Genomic DNA, 15,214 nt, shown 5'->3' with positions numbered 1-15,214 from the left:
AGCGAGCTTAGGCATGTCGAATTCAATATGCTGTTGCACTCAGCTTTCCCAGTATCACGCAACACGGGCCTAAGTGTACGACCGCCACCCGTAGCAGAGTAAGGGCGCAGCCGTTGAGAACGCTTTGTGACTCAAGCCTACGGCAATAGAACCAATTTCGAGAAGAGGCTCATTGAGCCGCATCGAGTTGAGTCTACATGACTAGTCTCACCATGGCTAACTCGCTCCGTCGCCCTGTTCAGCCTGCTGCTTCGCCAACTGTATCACATCCACGAAATTTGCCGGTCTCAGTCTCCCGCCTTCATACACATCGTGCAAGTACCGCTCACAATCGTACCCAAACGCGATCAGCTCGTCCTCAGAGCACCACTCCGCCATTCCCTGCAGACCAATCGGTATCCGACCCTTCGTACCCTTCACAGGCGCGACATAGCCAACTGGTACCGAGATAGCGGGACATCCGACGAAGTTCGCCAGGTAGGCGTACTCCATGTTGCGTAGCTGCATGTTTCCGTCGCTACATCCGTAGCGGAGGTCTTGCGGACTGAAATGCCAGCCTGCGTTAGGCGTGGTCGGCGTTACGATGATCATGCCTGGGTGTTGGTCGAAGAGGTGAGCCAGATGCTGCATCAAGAGGTTGCGCAGCTTCTGTGCCTGCAGGAAATCTACGCTGGGCGTCTTCGTGCCGCATGAGAGGAGCACTTTGTTGGGCGCGGTAAGTTGGGAGATGGAGGATGTTGGGACGCCAGCGCCGATTTCCGTCAAGATGGTCATGCCATGCGCTACCTGGGCATCGTGGAGCAAGGGGAGAGTGATCGGAACGACGGTATAGCCGTGCTTGGAGGTCAGGTAATCTATGGTCGCTTGACAAGCGTCTTTGACAGGAGCGTCAGCCCGGGCGAACCATTCGTTGAATACACCTAAGACCTTTGTGCGTTTGGAGAGTCTCGCAGCGCTTTGTGGCGGCGAAAAGAGCTTGGAGTCTCGGTCGAGCGCATCCGGCTGGGCCATGACCCGGTACGCAATCTCAAGGTCCACCATGTTTGCCGCAAGCGGTCCTGGTGTGCCATTACTCCTCGCCAGGTTCATGGTTGGCCGGATGCTGATGCGTCCCTGACTCGGCTTGAGGCCATAGAGCCCGCAGTAAGCAGACGGTATGCGTACGCTACCGCCACCGTCGTTGCCCATTGTGACTGGCATCAGTCCTGCGGAGACGGTGTAGGCGCTGCCTCCGGATGAGCCGCCGCAGTAGTACGTCTCATTATGCGGGTTCACGGGCGTGCCGTAGTTCGGATTGTTGTTTGTCCTATGAGGATTAAACACGACCATCAGTGTTATCTCAGACACAAGGGCAACTTTATTATTTTAGTCAACATACGTGTCCATGCCCAATTCATGCATATTAGTCTTCCCTAGCAAAACGGCTCCAGCATCCAGCCATAGCTGGACGCAATGACTGGTAGCGTTGTCTTTACGGGTGTAGTCGAGCTTTGACCCCAGACACTTTCTGTATCCTGTAACATCTTCTTCGTCCTTGACAGCGACCGGGATTCCATCGAGCGGACCAAGAGGCCGGCCTTCTCCATATCGCTTGGTGCTCTCCTCGGCAGCGGCGAGAACCAGGTCCACGTTAGAAAGCAAAAAGGCTGTCGAGTGCTTTGTGGCCGCTTTGAGGTCTCGTCTCACCAGCGGAAGAAGCGCCTTGGCGACTGCTGTAGGTGTGAGCTTTCCAGCCTTGTATGCTTCGTGGTAGTCCAGTACGGAATGGTACACGCTATCGGACAGCCTGCGAGCGGACCACTCTTCGTCGGATAGGCTTTGAACGTTGGATTCGCCGTCGGCTTGTACGACAATGGGCTCATATCTTGGGTCAATGTCCTCCAGTTCAGGGCGGTTACGTAGCTTATCAAATCCGGCATTGGCCCACAGTAGGTTCTGAATGAAGCTTGAACTTGAGATCCTGGCGAACAATGAGCCTTGCTAGTACTCCTGTGAACGTATGGAACCCTTACAGCATAGCTCCATAGTGCAAAGCAAGACCTCTCACTACGGGGTTTTTAGGCTCAGGTGGTGGCTGGTAAGTCAGATCGAAAGCTCGCGGTTCCGGACGGTTGATCCATTGTGACGTTGCCATATCGGTTCCTCCGTTAGCATAACTAACAGTCATGGTAAACAATTACATGCTATGTCCTGGAGTGTGGAGTTTGAGGGAGTATCTGTTATGGTTGCAAACGTGGCGGCTTACGGATGACATGAGGAACTAGTGTGTTGTGATTCACCGTCTTTCTTATCCTGAAACCGCAAAGATGCTAGCTACCAGGTCACTGTTGACCTACTGCAGCAAACAACGTGCGTGGTAGTGAGCAACCATGCCAACGCTGATCGTGGTTGAGACTCGAAATATGAGACGGACGTGGAACCCTCACAGTTGCAGTACAACAACACAACAAGCTCCTACTTTTGTGACACTCTATCAGCCGTCTCAATAATCTGGCGTGCTACTTCGTACAATCATGCTTGTATATTCTCGCCGCCAACAAAGAAGGCGAGCTCTAGACGACAAGCCATCCTGCGCTCAGACTAGCGTTCAGGTTAGGCCAGCCGACCTCCCAAGAGCTCCGCCTTGTGTACTGAAGTGGGTATCGTAGAACGACAGCGCGCGTAGACATGTATCCCCTCCGAGTCTGCACCTGCATCGCGAAGAAGAATATCATCCCAAGCCTCCTAAACGCCTCGCTAAATGAACCCAACACAAATAATCATAACATTTGCGACAAAGCGATCCGCTGCAGTCCACAACGCCGGTGCCAGCTGCTCCCTGAGAAGCACGTTGAGGTGTCATAATGACAAGAATCAGCGCGGAGACGGGCAAGTAAGCGACGAAAGTGACGGAACTAGTGCGAGCAATAGCCGGAGTTCTCTCCAGGTTAGGCTCCGTAAGCTTTAGCCCGACATGAGGGGAACCGCGTACGAGTCAGTTTTACCCAGCTGAATGAGGCTGAACTCAATGAAGATCCAGCAGGAGAGGCTCGCAGGTACTCGTTCGTTGTACCATGCCGCGAACCTCAGAGTCGTATACCGCGCTTCAATAGCCGCCCATAGACTCAGTCATGTTTACCAGTCCAGCTCCAGCGACGTTAACTCCCATGCCTTGATTATTGGCTAGGCCTTGGAGATTGGTTGCGTTCAGCTTCAATTCGGGATTGCATGGCGGACTGTGTTGTCGGTGGTACTTGAGGCCGTTCAAGTTCTTGTAACGCTTGCCGCAAACCTCGCAGCGGTAGGGTTTCTCCTTCTCCATTCCGACCGTTCCTGGATACGGAATACTAGTCGTTGGATCCACGATGGAGAATGTGCCGTCCGGGTTCTCCTTGAGCTGCTGGTTCTGGTGACCGTGCTGCTTGTGATACTTCAAGCCATTCTGGTTCTTGTAGGCCTTCTCGCAGCCAATGACGGGACACTTGAAGGGCTTGATCTCTTCGCCAACAAAACCACCGACGCCGGCTAGACCGTTCAGCAGCTGACTTTCGCGCAGTCGCTTCGCAAGTTCGCTGTTGCTGCTGTTCAACAGGACCGAGTTCGGGATGCCTTTGTTTCCGTAGCCTTGTTTGCTTAGCAGACGCTTCGCAGGATCATCGATCGTGCCAGACCCACCAGTATTGAAACTGCCTAAAGTGCTGAAGTCTATGTTGGAGTTTTGCAGGAGCTGATTGTAGTCATAGTTGCTCAGGTTCAAGTTTCCGAAAGATGTGTAATCGAGATCCGCAGGCTCGGCAGGCGTGCCTGGCATACTAGAGTCAGGCGTGGCGGTCTGTTGAGACGCGGTCTGCGTGCTTAAAGTAGGCGTGTTTACCGAAGAAACTGTTGGATTATGCGGCAGACCCATCCCTTGTTGGCCAGGCCGTGGCGTCGTAGGTGTCTGCAGGCCCTGGCCTTGGAAAGCATTGGCGATATTGACGTTGACGGATGGTCCTCTGGGCTGTTGCCGGCCAAATTGGGGTTGAGGCTGGAAGTTGATATCCTGAGTCGGTGTCATGCTGTTTCCAATGTCCATGCTGTCAAGGTTATCAAACTCGATTTGATCGGATGACTGACCGCTGAAAAGTGGCGACGTCTGGAAGTTCGGGTTCTGCTCACTATGCTGGGGCTGTGTTTGAGGTGGCAAAGAAGGCGGGTTAGCTTGAGCTTGCTGCTGGACAGCCTGTGCGGCGCTGGTTGCATTTGCGGCGCGCGTGCTCGGATACTGTTGATCTTTGGGCGTTCTACCCATCGTCTGAGTCGGTTGTTGAGCATGCGACTCCTCGTAATGCTGGAGAAGCTCATGCATTGAATCGAGATGGATATCGCAACAAACGTAATCCTTCATGTAGTTCGCTTCCATCTTTGGCAAATACGACGATGAATGGAATGATGGTGATTGGAACTGATAGGGCGAGGTGCCGGTCATCAGTATGCTTACTGTTGTCAGCACAACCTCCAAGGAACGGTCAGTAATCATAGTCAGACGTACTCGTCTCGGATATAGCTTCCTACAGAGATGCCGCCCCAGCTCATGCCGTTCATAAGGCTCCCCGAGAGTGCGTTGCTTTCTCGTCGGTAGCCATCTCTGACCGGTATAGACCGCGCGCCGTAGGGCGTGGTGCCGAGCATGCCTACAGACTCTTGCCTGCCGCGATACTGCGATTCGGTGGGATTAACGGCTTCCATATCGTCCCTTGCGTGGTGGATGTCGATCTTGGGATGTCTGGATTGGGGTGGCGCGTTCGCTTGCTGGTTGCGCGGCGACTGTGAGTCTTGTCGGATGTCTATCGGAGAAGCCGAGCCCGCTGCCATCGGCAGCACGTGAAGATGCGGTGTCGCTGCTGGGAAGAGGGGCAACCTCTCGCCGTCGTTTTGGTGGGAGAAGATGAGGTCGTCGTTGCTAAACTCTTCTGTCGGGTGAGAGCCGGGTCGACCATACACACTCCAGCGGCGTTGCTCCGGCTTCGAAGGCGACGACGCCGGAAAGCTATGGGTCGCAGTCGAGGATGGTGTTCGTGGTGAGTTGCTATCAAAGCTCCCCTCTCGTATGCTGGGAGAATGAAGGCTGGGAGGCGACTGTGAGGAAGCCACTTTGACGGTCGTGTGAGGTGCAAGTGAGTTGTTTATGGGCTGTGGATCTCGTGGATCTCCGGTAGCGTCGCGGATGATGTGGCGCCGAGGGCGAGTCTAAGGATTCGAGATGCGAGTGCTCTATAACTGAACGCGCTGCCTATGTGATACTATTGTCCAATACTCGGCTGGATCCACCGAACGGAGGACGAGAGCGCGCGGACAGGCGACTGGAGTGGATACATATTGTAATGGCGGTTCTAGCGAGTAGCATCATATTCGACCGCTATGACAGACCGGCTGCGCCTGCATGACTGGGCTACCCTGGAAGCCGCTTAGCCATTTGAGGGAACGGTGCGCTTGGGAGAAGGTTATACGACGGCCTCAACCCCTGCTGCACCAGATCGAAGCCGTCTCTCGCCTTGCCCGGAGATGCTCTTCCGGTCGTGCGGGAACGAGGAGAGCGTGTGAATACGCCCACACCCTTGTTACTGCCCTTGGTCGTCAGAAGCATGCATGCGGCGTGCTTGCATAACACAAACGCCCAAGTTCTCACAGGGTTAATGCACTCCCGGGGGGAGGAGCCATCGCCGACGCATTGCTCCAATCAAAGCATGCGTCTCTGTCTGTCTCGCCGGTCTCACGTCGCTGCTAGCGGCGGACAGGGGTGGCGGTTTTCTGGAAGGCATGCATGGAAGCCCATGCCCGTTTCGGCCTACTGCGCCGGTGATGTGGAACGAGGGTTGACCATCACAAAAGGTCAAGTGAAATGATCGTGTGCTTGATCTTTCCATCAGGAATCCACTCGTGCTCCCAACAAAGGTTGCGACCGAAGTCGTCACAGTCTGCGAACCCGCGATGCTGCGCGTCCCCAAGACTTGACCTTGAGCGGCATAGCAACCAAGCGAGACAGTAGGAAGCGCCCTGCCTGAAACGTCATAGAGCCGGTCAGCCCATGCAGGTCGCTGTCACATATCGGCGCGACTTTACGTCGAAACTGGCTCTTCCACCTGCTCATTCCGTACACCACTATATGGAGTGCAAGGCGGTGGGCATCTGAAGGGAAGTCATTCTCCATCAGATGCCAGAGGGTACGGCCGCCGGTGCTTCGGTGGCGATGCGCTGCCGAAAGTCAGCTGCCGAGGGTGTGTCCAAGCGTACAAGCTTTACGCCATTGTCATGTCTCCAGTGTTCGCGCAACCACTCGGCTGCACTGATGCATGTGGAACAGGGTCTCATCTTTCGGACATCGTTCGCAAGATGAGAGGGTTCAGGCATCGCTTACCATTGCTCTGCGGTTCCTTCCCCTCCCGATGGCTGATGCATCGTAACGATGCGTGCATTTCGACCCCCCGACAAGACGCTCAACCCTACCTTGACAATCTGATCGCACTTCTGTGCGCGATCATGCTGCTTGCAGAGCAATCCTGTAACGCATATACTGTGTACCATTTGAAGAGATTTGCAGCCTCCAAAGAGCGCTGCCTGCTTGACAACACCAACACAGATCAGAATAATCGCACGCGTTACTCTGCGGACCAACTCCCATGTAGGCACACTGTAGCAGACAACTCGGGTTCAATCTCCAGAATGTACGATCGCGCAAAGCTCCACAGAACACGTTGCATCTCCAAACATCGATCGATATTGTTCCGGAAGTAGCAATGCTCGAGGTGAGCATGGCTTGTGCGGAGCAAACGTGACATTTACGCCATGCTTCGGTGCCTATCCCAATCCAGGAGCATACATAACAGTGGCTGGGGATTTATAGATCGAGGTTAACATCCAGCGTCACGTGTGTTCATTACCATCGATCAGGCCGACACACGGCAACCCCAGCGAGTGACTCGTTCTTCTAGGAGCGTAGGAGCAGTTCATACTGTTTATGTCATCATATCGCTGCCTAGACTGTACGATGGTAATTCCAGAGTCACTGCTGCGGACTGTAGCCCGTTGACATGCGACTTGCCGGATACCCCAAACGGCGCTGTGACACTGGCGTAGCGAGGATACTGACGGCTTTGCTCCATGGAACTGCCCAAGCTTGTCTACTGAATGTTCTGTGTCCATACAAGACCACGCAGATTAACGAGACAATACCACTGTTGAAAGAGGAGCGCTTAGGTATGTGCGTCACCGCGCAGCTGCATGCGGGCCACTCCACGCGACCTTTCAGCGTGAGGGCACATTAACAAACACTATGCGTGTGACACAAGGTTTGCTTATGTTCGCCTCACTGTCATGATCTTGACCAACCCTTAGCCTTCGGACTGCGGTGGGCATTTCACGTCATTGAGGTCGTGAGCACAATATCGCCGTAGCGCCCAAAACTGCATGCGTAAGTGGTTCCACGGTCGAAACCTGCAGCGTGATGACGCGAACGCGACGCGCACGGCCAGACTTGACGGAATCTTGGGACGATGTCAACGATGATTACGCCGAAGAGGAAACCATCTACAGCAAAGACGACGAGCGCTCGGAACTGCGAGACTCTTACAGGTCGGATCAAGCGAGAGGTGACGAGACGCCGCGCTCAAGGAGGGACATGCGTGGGACTAGAGATGATCATCTAAGAGCTGCGGGCGAGCGACCTAGGCGCAGCACAAGGCTCTCTGTACAGCCAGAGTTTATCATGCCGTCTTCGCCCGACGCGGGTGAATCGAGCGGTATGGCAAACAAGCGAACGTCGACGCCGCATTTCCGGCTGAAGGAAAGATCTATGACGAGTGATGCCGGGAAACTGAATGGTCAAGCCAAGATGCGCGCTTCGACGCCGCATTTTCGATTGAACCAGCGCTCAATGACCAGCGATGCCGGAAGGTTTGGGTCACGGTTGCAGGAGGAGGTCGAGCAGGATGGAGATCATGAGGAGGGCGTTGGATCGAGCTCTAGTGCAATGTGGGTGCGTGTATTGCGGCCAATTCTTGGTTATCTGGGAGATATTGTTGGCATAGCCCTGCAGAACGCCAAACCACTGCTGGGCTATGCACTTCTGCTTTATGCGCTGGTTGGCGCGGTTATCTTCGGCACGGGCTTCCTAACGAACAGCATCAACAACGCACTGACGCCAATATGCCGGATACCTGGCGTCTCGTGGCTGCACTTACCGTTTTGTCCCTCTCCGCAAGTTGCGGAGTTGCAAGGCCCAGCCGAGTTCGACAAGCTAGTCCAGGCGCAATCGCAGTTTGAGGACGTGCTAGCCAGCACACAAGTCGGCGCGAATCTGCCAATGGACATGAAGCGGTCCGAAGCCAGTATTCGCGATCTGAAGCATGTAGTACAGTACAGCAGTCTCCCGTCTCGTAACGAGCTGGTCTTCGAATTTGGTGGCTTCATCGAGACGGCGAGGCAAGCGAGTCAAGATCTTAGTCGCTTTAACTCGCGCATTGGCCGTGCTGTGGATCACATACTTAGCACGAATCGCTGGACTCTGTCCGTTATTGACGGGGTCAGCGCGTCAGAAGCCGGTCGAGGAGCAGTGTCGAGGTGGTTGGGAGAGAACCTTAACATATTCGCGCCGTTTCAGCCAGTCTCTCTGTCTCGCGATGTACTGCTTGACCAGTACCTGCGCCACACTGGCGCGGTTGAGGAGCAGATCATGACGTTGATTTCTGAAGCGCAGGCTTTGCTCAACATCCTCGATAACCTGGATGGCCGTCTCGACGTTATCGCAGCAATAGCGACACGTGACGGCATCAAAGCGCAGGACAACAAGGAGGAGCTGTTCGCCATGTTGTGGACCAAGCTCGGCGGCAACCGCAACAGCGTCGCGAAGCTTGAGCAGCAGCTTCAGCTACTCAAGGAGGTCGGTGCGTACAGGCGCCTGGCGTGGGCGCACGTCAGCACGACTATCGTAAAGTTGCAAGCCATTCGAGACCAGCTTGAGGACCTTCGCGAGCGCGTCGCCTTGCCAGAGACCGTTGGAGAGAAGGTACCGTTGGAGGTTCACATCAACAGCATCAATCTTGGCATTGAGCGCCTGGAGCAGCAACGGGATGCGAGTAGGAAGCTTGAACAGGAAGGCTACGCTAGGGTGTTCAGTAGAGCGGAAGAAGGCGATAGGCGGTTGCTTGGAAGCAAGGAACTATGACGAGCAATCAGCTGAGTGTGGAGATCCCTCTGCGGATTGCAGAGGCGGGAAAGGCTCGAATGCCGCAATATGATACCCCATGATACCCCATGACATTCATCAGCATTGGCAGGCTGGGATCGCCACGTGTCCCTTTGCATAGCCGTCATACAGTCGAGCACAAAATACGAACATTAGCATTGCTACACCCGCGTGTGCATTGAACCATGACATTTATGAGCTCCATTAGTGACTGCACGATGCAGGAGACGTCGATCTTCAAGCCGGCACACGACGCTTACTTAACACCTACCCCAATAGGTGTAGCGAGCCTGACGCTCCTTGCTTCACGCAGCGCTCTGGATCTAGTAATCCTTCGTCAAACCAACCGCGTCGTAGCTAAGGGCCCACAGACGCTCCTCGGCCTCTTCATTGTAGGCATGTGGCGCGTACTCAGGGCCGCCTCGACTCGTGTCGGGCGTTTGCGGACCGGACTCACCCACGTCAGCCAAGTACCGTCCGCCATTCTGCTTTTCGAAGTACGGCGCCACCGCAGCCCAAACTTGCGTTGCGGCTCCCTGCTCCATACTTTTCGCGATAGGTCGAAAGACGGAAAGATCACCGAAGCTCTCCCACTGCTGAGGCGTCATGTGCCGCGTGAGCTCTGTTGTAAGAATGGCACCTGGGTGGACGGACCAGGCCAGTATGTTTTGGGCCGCACAGTGGCGCGTGATGCTATTGGCTAGGTATACATTCGCAGTCTTCGACTGGCCGTATCCGAGAAAGGCATTGTAGCTGCTAGGGTCCTTGTCCCAGTGCATATCATCGAATCTTATCCCGCTGTTGCGGTGTCCGGCCGATGAGACAACGATCACGCGAGAGCAAGTACCAGAGTCTTTGGCGGCTTTGGCGAGCTGAGCCTTGAGCTCCTGGAAAAGCAGGAACTCGGCGAAATGGTTGACGCCCATGTGCGTTTCGAAGCCATCTGCTGTCTTGCCGTATGGTACTGCCATAATGCCAGCATTCAAGATCAGGATGTTGACCTTGTCAGTCTTAGCCTTAATGGCTTCTGCGCCATTGCGAACGCTTTCGAGGGAGCTAAGATCCATCTCAACAGCTTCTGGACGTAATCCTGATTTGTTGTACTGAGCATTCGCTTGGATGTCGTCTATGACCTTTCGAATCTTTTCAGGGCCGCGAGCGGGGAGGATTAGCTCTGCTCCAGCCTCATAAAGTGCTCGTGCCGTTTCGATGCCAATACCGGCTGAAGCGCCCGTAATGACTGCCACCTTGCCTGCAAGCTTACCCATCATGCCGCAGTCCTTGGTCACTTGCAGAGCAGTCGGGCGACCGTCACCGGCCCCTTGCGGGTCCTCGTGGACGTCGGCATAAGGTTGGAACGGCACGCCTGGAGCAGGCATAGTTGACGTTGAGAGACTTGGAACTTGCTTCCGTGCACCCTGACAGACACAAAACTTCGCTGGAAGGGGTTGAATACCAATGTAGCGTAAGTCTTGGCTGGAAGGGATGTCAGAGAGGACTTGTGTAGACATGCATGGGCGTGGACAGAGGTTAGCTTTTATATTAGCCATCGGACTTTACAGCTTTGGGAGCTTATTACATGTATGGCGTGTTTACGAGCTGTGACTGGTCTTAATCCATCGCCATTGCTCCCTGCACGAATGCTCTTACACATGATACTGGTGGTCAATCAGGTGCATATGACATTGCTTACCCCGACATTGAAGAGTAAATGAAGTCACTGGCTGGCTTTGACGCACAGCACGGACCAGTCCGCGGTTAAAGCGAAACTCCGGCCTCTGATTCCGAGTATCTCACTTCGTCCTCTGGACAAACTGAAGGGATACGAGTCATGACGTTCCAATTCGGCTTCGCGAGCAGTGGCGAGGAGGATACGCCATCGACCACGACCAGGGATGCAATATTATCCAGCCCTGCCAATCCTCAAGGCTTGGCCGACCCTAGTGTACCGGTCAAGGAGCACTCGCTTGAGGACTTGGTAGGTAAGACGCTGCCCTTCCATCTTTAAGACCGTGTCCTCTCCTCGAATGATGCTGATATTGGTGGCAAGCTGTTATCGCTACCTGAGCACATTAGCTATAGCACAGTACGCATAGAGTCACCCACTGGCCGTGTTCTGTTCCTGCCAAAGCGCGACCTTTACGATGTCCGTGTCCAGCTTCTTCAGGAAAGTGCAAGCAACGACGTAGTGATCGACCAGCTCGACAAATCTGACATACAAAGTGGCGTTTACGAAGGCGGTTTCAAGACTTGGGAATGCTCGCTTGATCTGGCGAGCTTACTACTGGACCGTGGCCCGCGTAAGGATATCGACGAACTGATCCGATGCGATCAGATTATCGAGGTGCGCGTTGTACCTATACTGCACCAACCATCGCGGTCTAACATGCTCTAGCTCGGCGCGGGATCGGCATTACCAACTCTGGTCTTATTTCAGCATGCCCTGCAGAATGCCATACCGCTGGCGTTCACACTGGCCGATTATAATGACATGGTGCTACGCCTCGTTACACTACCGAACATGATATTGACGTGGGCAGCAAACACCGAACATATCGACTTACCTACACCGGAGTTGAACGAGACGAGCAGTGGCGACTTTGAATTGACACCTGGGGTGTTGGAACGCTTCACGGCTGAGATGAAGTGCAAGCATGTTTCCTTTCGCTTTCTGTCCGGCCCCTGGTCACCTTCTCTAGCGAGTCTCATACCCCCTTCCGCGCCAGAAATGGGCACTGTGATTCTCGCAGCGGAGACGATATACAGTGAGGCGGCCACCGAAGCGTTTGTTGAGCTTGTTTGCCACCTCTTGCAACGAGTCAAGATGTCAAAAGCGATGGTCGCCGCGAAGCGCATATATTTTGGCGTTGGCGGGAGCGTCGACGGGCTGAAAGCTGCATGCAGAGAACGAGGAGCCGTCGCTTACGAGATCGAAAACCATGGCGTACCCGGAATGGACAGTGGAGTAGGCAGGGCTTTGATAGAGATTCAAATGTATTAGCGCGACCGTCAAGCAGTACTTCAGTTACGATTCACGGGACACGGCGATTGCAACCGACTCCGGAACACGAGCAGTCTTCACAAATAACAAGTGACATGCACGCAGCTCACCTGCAATACCGATACACGGTCATTGCCCTCCGGACCTATCACTAGGATCTCCTGGGGAAATATTCCATGTCAGAGTGTCTTCGTCCGGATTATATTCTGTGTCTGAGCCAGACAGATTCACGGTCCCACAACTCATACTACTTTCCCATGGTTCAAACATCAACATCTGGTGGCACTTTCTCATCACAGCCATACCCATGACGATCCTTCGCTACACCGACAGTCGCCTCACTTCTGCGCGAAAGCGCCGCCGTTTTGTTAAAGTTGGGGACGGCGAGGACAATGGCGGCACGTCATACGACAAAGCCACGATGGAGACCTCCGAGCACGCAAGAGAGGTTCGATCTGATAGTGCTGTGGCGGTTAAGGCACCGGCGATGCCGCTAACGAGGAAAGATATGAATGCACCACGGCAGCTCGTCATGCTCTCTGTCAAGGTAGCCCCAAAGACAGACGTCAAGCTCGCACTCGATGAAACAGTTATTGAGCAGATTGAAACCTATGCAGACAAACTCAACGAAGCGAAGTGCTCGGCCAGGTCTAGCGACCGTCTGCGCATCAACGACGAGAAAATCCGGAATGAGGAGATCATTAACCCAGGACGTCGAGTACCTCGTGGGTAGCTTTCTGAAGCCCCTGCTTGACAATGATGCCCAGGCAAACTCAATCATCATGTCGGGCCTGCTCTCGCTCTTCGAAATGAGCATCAACCTTGGCATCCAAGTTCTGGAGGACGACACCATTGAACATATCAGCAAGTGCGAATTTGATCCGCTGTACCTTGTGATGGTTTGCAGCAGAATGCTATGAGGAGACCAAAGACGGACCTAGAGTGCCACCTGCGAGCTCTCTTGGTCAGTTCGTTAGGTCGAAGCTGGTTGAAGCGGTGCCGTTCCTCGCAGAGGGCACTGCAGCCAAGTACCGTAGAGCGGGAATCGGTCTCACACTTAGTCAACAGATCATTGAGGTCTTTCAAGACCATATCTTCGCGCAAAAGGAAGGTGTTCAGCAGACGGTGTCCAGCAGCGTCAAGACAAACAGTAGGTGATCAAGCGCTTGAAGAGTCAAATTAGCGTGACGAATGCGGCTTACGAAATTAGTGGCCAGGACAGAATATGTGGTTTGAGACTCTCGGGCTGTGCAGAGCTCAAGTGGGAAAGGCGTGGAGAGAGCGGTGCTTTGGACTGATCACTCTGGATGGAGTTGTCGAGCCTTAGCTAAAAGCGAAGATAATGTAGCTCCGAATCAATGTGCTTCGTTTGTAGGACTCCGGCTTCCACCTGCCAAGTTGTGACGCAGCTAGTAGAATGTGTTCGGCCGTGTTGCCGCGAAGACCTTCTTGCCCTTCTTCGGCGGCACACGATGCGGCAGCGGGAACTTCAGGTCCTTGCTCAATAACTGCTTGATGTACGGTCTGCGGATGTCGTCTGCCTTCTCCACCTCTACGACCTTGAGAATGTGAATACTCCTAAAGCGAGCGCGGTGACGCGCCGCCATGTCCTGATACATGGACTCCACGGCTTCGCAGCGGGACATCTCGCGGTACTCTTTGTACATGTTGTGTGTGCCGGAACGTGAGTCGTAGCGGATCCACACACCAAAGTTCTTGACTTTGAGAGGGTGCTTCTCATGAATCTACGACAAGCGCGATCAGTATGACAGCATTACCAAAGCCGCGTGGCTTCCAAGTGGCCACAGAGGATCTTGTCGTAAACACGCACCTTGTTCAAGCTTACAATCTCGCCGTTTGCCTTCTTGACCTTCTTCAGCTTGGCGAGGAAGTACCAGAAGCGGGACTTGGCGATCACATCGTTCGGCGCGAAGATGCGCATGCGGTAGAGCTTCGGAGTCGGATTGGAGTCGGTGGGCAGATGGCGCCCAATGACTTGGTACTCCTGCAGGCGACCTGTTCACGTAGAACAGATATCAGCGCTGTCTTATGGACAGTTTATGTTGTCCGAGTGCGGTATTGCTAGCCATTGCAAGCGTTCCTGGCTCGTACAGTCCTTTGGACACTGCCAGCCAACGCGGCGAGAGGAGGCGGTTGCTGCTTACCCATCTGTCCACTGGGTCAGCTAAGCGCAAATGAACAGCATCTGAATTACGTACTATGCTTTAAGTGCTGTTCGAAATTATTATTGTTGTCGCTGTTGATGCCGCTTAACTCTCGGAAAATCTGATATTGAGGTCTGGCTTGTGCGCGGGACTTCCCGGAGTGCCAAGATTCGTGAGGTCCGGACTTCAGCCCTTCCACTGCTACACACTTGTAAAACACTCCCACCTGGCGCAGTGTCCGTCATTGCGCAACTACTTTATCTCGCACGGCGGTTGTACCGACCAAGCTCACGGTCGGCCCGCTATGAAGGCTGGAGAATCTACCTATAGGTGCACCCTTTGGACAACCCGGAAGGACCATGTTACGGCCTGGACATGCGGTACTTCATAGAACGCTTGGATGCGGATCCTTACCTCAGGTCGTTATCGACCCCTCGTGGGTGAGGCTATCAAAGCTAACCAACTAATGCGCGAGTGGAGTCGGCCAGGAGATTTTTGCTGTGCATATCAGATTCTAACTCACTGAAACGGGGTCTGCGCTTCCAGTGCGACTGAGCTAGTCTTCCCGCTTGGGCGAGGCTTACGCCTTCCCATCCTAGGAGTGAGGCCGCCGCAGCGTTATGAGCAACGTGGTTTTCGAGCATCTCAAACGGATTGCCCCTCGTGCAGCAGTCGACGGTATTGTCGTGTTAAGTGTTGTACGTGTGTTGGCTTGGTGTCAGTGGGCTACAGGTCTGGTGTACGACGTAGATATATGGCGATTACTGCATATGAAGCGTTCGTCCGAGATTGGAGTTTACCCACTCGTCCCGTCTTCTTGCCGCCCACCACTGCCACGCTGCTAAT

At 54.1% G+C, this 15,214-nt stretch overlaps 9 protein-coding genes across 9 annotated transcripts; 4 read left to right on the top strand and 5 right to left on the bottom strand.

Annotated features, from left to right (window-relative positions):
* Positions 1 to 167: 167 nt before the first annotated feature.
* Positions 168 to 2,372, bottom strand: BAUCODRAFT_31474 (uncharacterized protein). The gene is made up of 3 exons (XM_007675392.1): positions 2,013 to 2,372; positions 1,379 to 1,960; positions 168 to 1,306 (listed from the first exon to the last, which is right to left on the bottom strand). The coding sequence occupies exons 1-3, from the start codon at positions 2,165 to 2,167 to the stop codon at positions 217 to 219; spliced, it is 1,827 nt and encodes a 608-aa protein (XP_007673582.1). The 5' UTR covers positions 2,168 to 2,372; the 3' UTR covers positions 168 to 216.
* A 713-nt stretch (positions 2,373 to 3,085) lies between these two features.
* On the bottom strand, positions 3,086 to 4,833 carry BAUCODRAFT_120448 (uncharacterized protein; the record flags this gene model as incomplete). Its single annotated transcript, XM_007675957.1, has 2 exons — positions 3,086 to 4,454; positions 4,511 to 4,833. 2 exons carry the CDS (start codon positions 4,831 to 4,833, stop codon positions 3,086 to 3,088), a joined length of 1,692 nt encoding a protein of 563 aa, XP_007674147.1.
* A 1,234-nt stretch (positions 4,834 to 6,067) lies between these two features.
* BAUCODRAFT_393836 (uncharacterized protein) lies at positions 6,068 to 6,869 on the top strand. Its single transcript, XM_007675956.1, has one exon. It carries the CDS (start codon positions 6,271 to 6,273, stop codon positions 6,751 to 6,753), a length of 483 nt encoding a protein of 160 aa, XP_007674146.1. The 5' UTR covers positions 6,068 to 6,270; the 3' UTR covers positions 6,754 to 6,869.
* Positions 6,870 to 7,987: 1,118 nt separating this feature from the next.
* BAUCODRAFT_65582 (uncharacterized protein) lies at positions 7,988 to 9,181 on the top strand (the record flags this gene model as incomplete). The annotated part of the gene is made up of 1 exon (XM_007675565.1): positions 7,988 to 9,181. One exon carries the CDS (start codon positions 7,988 to 7,990, stop codon positions 9,179 to 9,181), a length of 1,194 nt encoding a protein of 397 aa, XP_007673755.1.
* A 344-nt stretch (positions 9,182 to 9,525) lies between these two features.
* Positions 9,526 to 10,581, bottom strand: BAUCODRAFT_65569 (uncharacterized protein; the record flags this gene model as incomplete). Its single annotated transcript, XM_007675563.1, has 1 exon — positions 9,526 to 10,581. The coding sequence occupies one exon, from the start codon at positions 10,579 to 10,581 to the stop codon at positions 9,526 to 9,528; it is 1,056 nt and encodes a 351-aa protein (XP_007673753.1).
* A 452-nt stretch (positions 10,582 to 11,033) lies between these two features.
* Positions 11,034 to 12,203, top strand: BAUCODRAFT_146131 (uncharacterized protein; the record flags this gene model as incomplete). The annotated part of the gene is made up of 3 exons (XM_007675955.1): positions 11,034 to 11,180; positions 11,253 to 11,546; positions 11,598 to 12,203. 3 exons carry the CDS (start codon positions 11,034 to 11,036, stop codon positions 12,201 to 12,203), a joined length of 1,047 nt encoding a protein of 348 aa, XP_007674145.1.
* A 642-nt stretch (positions 12,204 to 12,845) lies between these two features.
* Positions 12,846 to 13,255, top strand: BAUCODRAFT_31470 (uncharacterized protein). The gene has a single exon (XM_007675391.1). The coding sequence runs from the start codon at positions 12,893 to 12,895 to the stop codon at positions 13,121 to 13,123; it is 231 nt and encodes a 76-aa protein (XP_007673581.1). The 5' UTR covers positions 12,846 to 12,892; the 3' UTR covers positions 13,124 to 13,255.
* A 70-nt stretch (positions 13,256 to 13,325) lies between these two features.
* BAUCODRAFT_31468 (uncharacterized protein) lies at positions 13,326 to 14,462 on the bottom strand. The gene is made up of 3 exons (XM_007675390.1): positions 14,423 to 14,462; positions 14,035 to 14,372; positions 13,326 to 13,948 (listed from the first exon to the last, which is right to left on the bottom strand). The coding sequence occupies exons 2-3, from the start codon at positions 14,143 to 14,145 to the stop codon at positions 13,613 to 13,615; spliced, it is 447 nt and encodes a 148-aa protein (XP_007673580.1). The 5' UTR covers positions 14,146 to 14,372; positions 14,423 to 14,462; the 3' UTR covers positions 13,326 to 13,612.
* Positions 14,463 to 14,602: 140 nt separating this feature from the next.
* On the bottom strand, positions 14,603 to 15,129 carry BAUCODRAFT_31467 (uncharacterized protein). The gene has a single exon (XM_007675389.1). The coding sequence runs from the start codon at positions 15,010 to 15,012 to the stop codon at positions 14,824 to 14,826; it is 189 nt and encodes a 62-aa protein (XP_007673579.1). The 5' UTR covers positions 15,013 to 15,129; the 3' UTR covers positions 14,603 to 14,823.
* Positions 15,130 to 15,214: the final 85 nt, after the last annotated feature.

Source organism: Baudoinia panamericana, assembly GCF_000338955.1.
Source record: "Baudoinia panamericana UAMH 10762 unplaced genomic scaffold BAUCOscaffold_3, whole genome shotgun sequence".
Classification (NCBI taxonomy): domain Eukaryota; kingdom Fungi; phylum Ascomycota; class Dothideomycetes; order Mycosphaerellales; family Teratosphaeriaceae; genus Baudoinia; species Baudoinia panamericana.
Note: the sequence above shows the minus strand (reverse complement) of the source record. Positions and strands in the feature narration are given on the sequence as shown.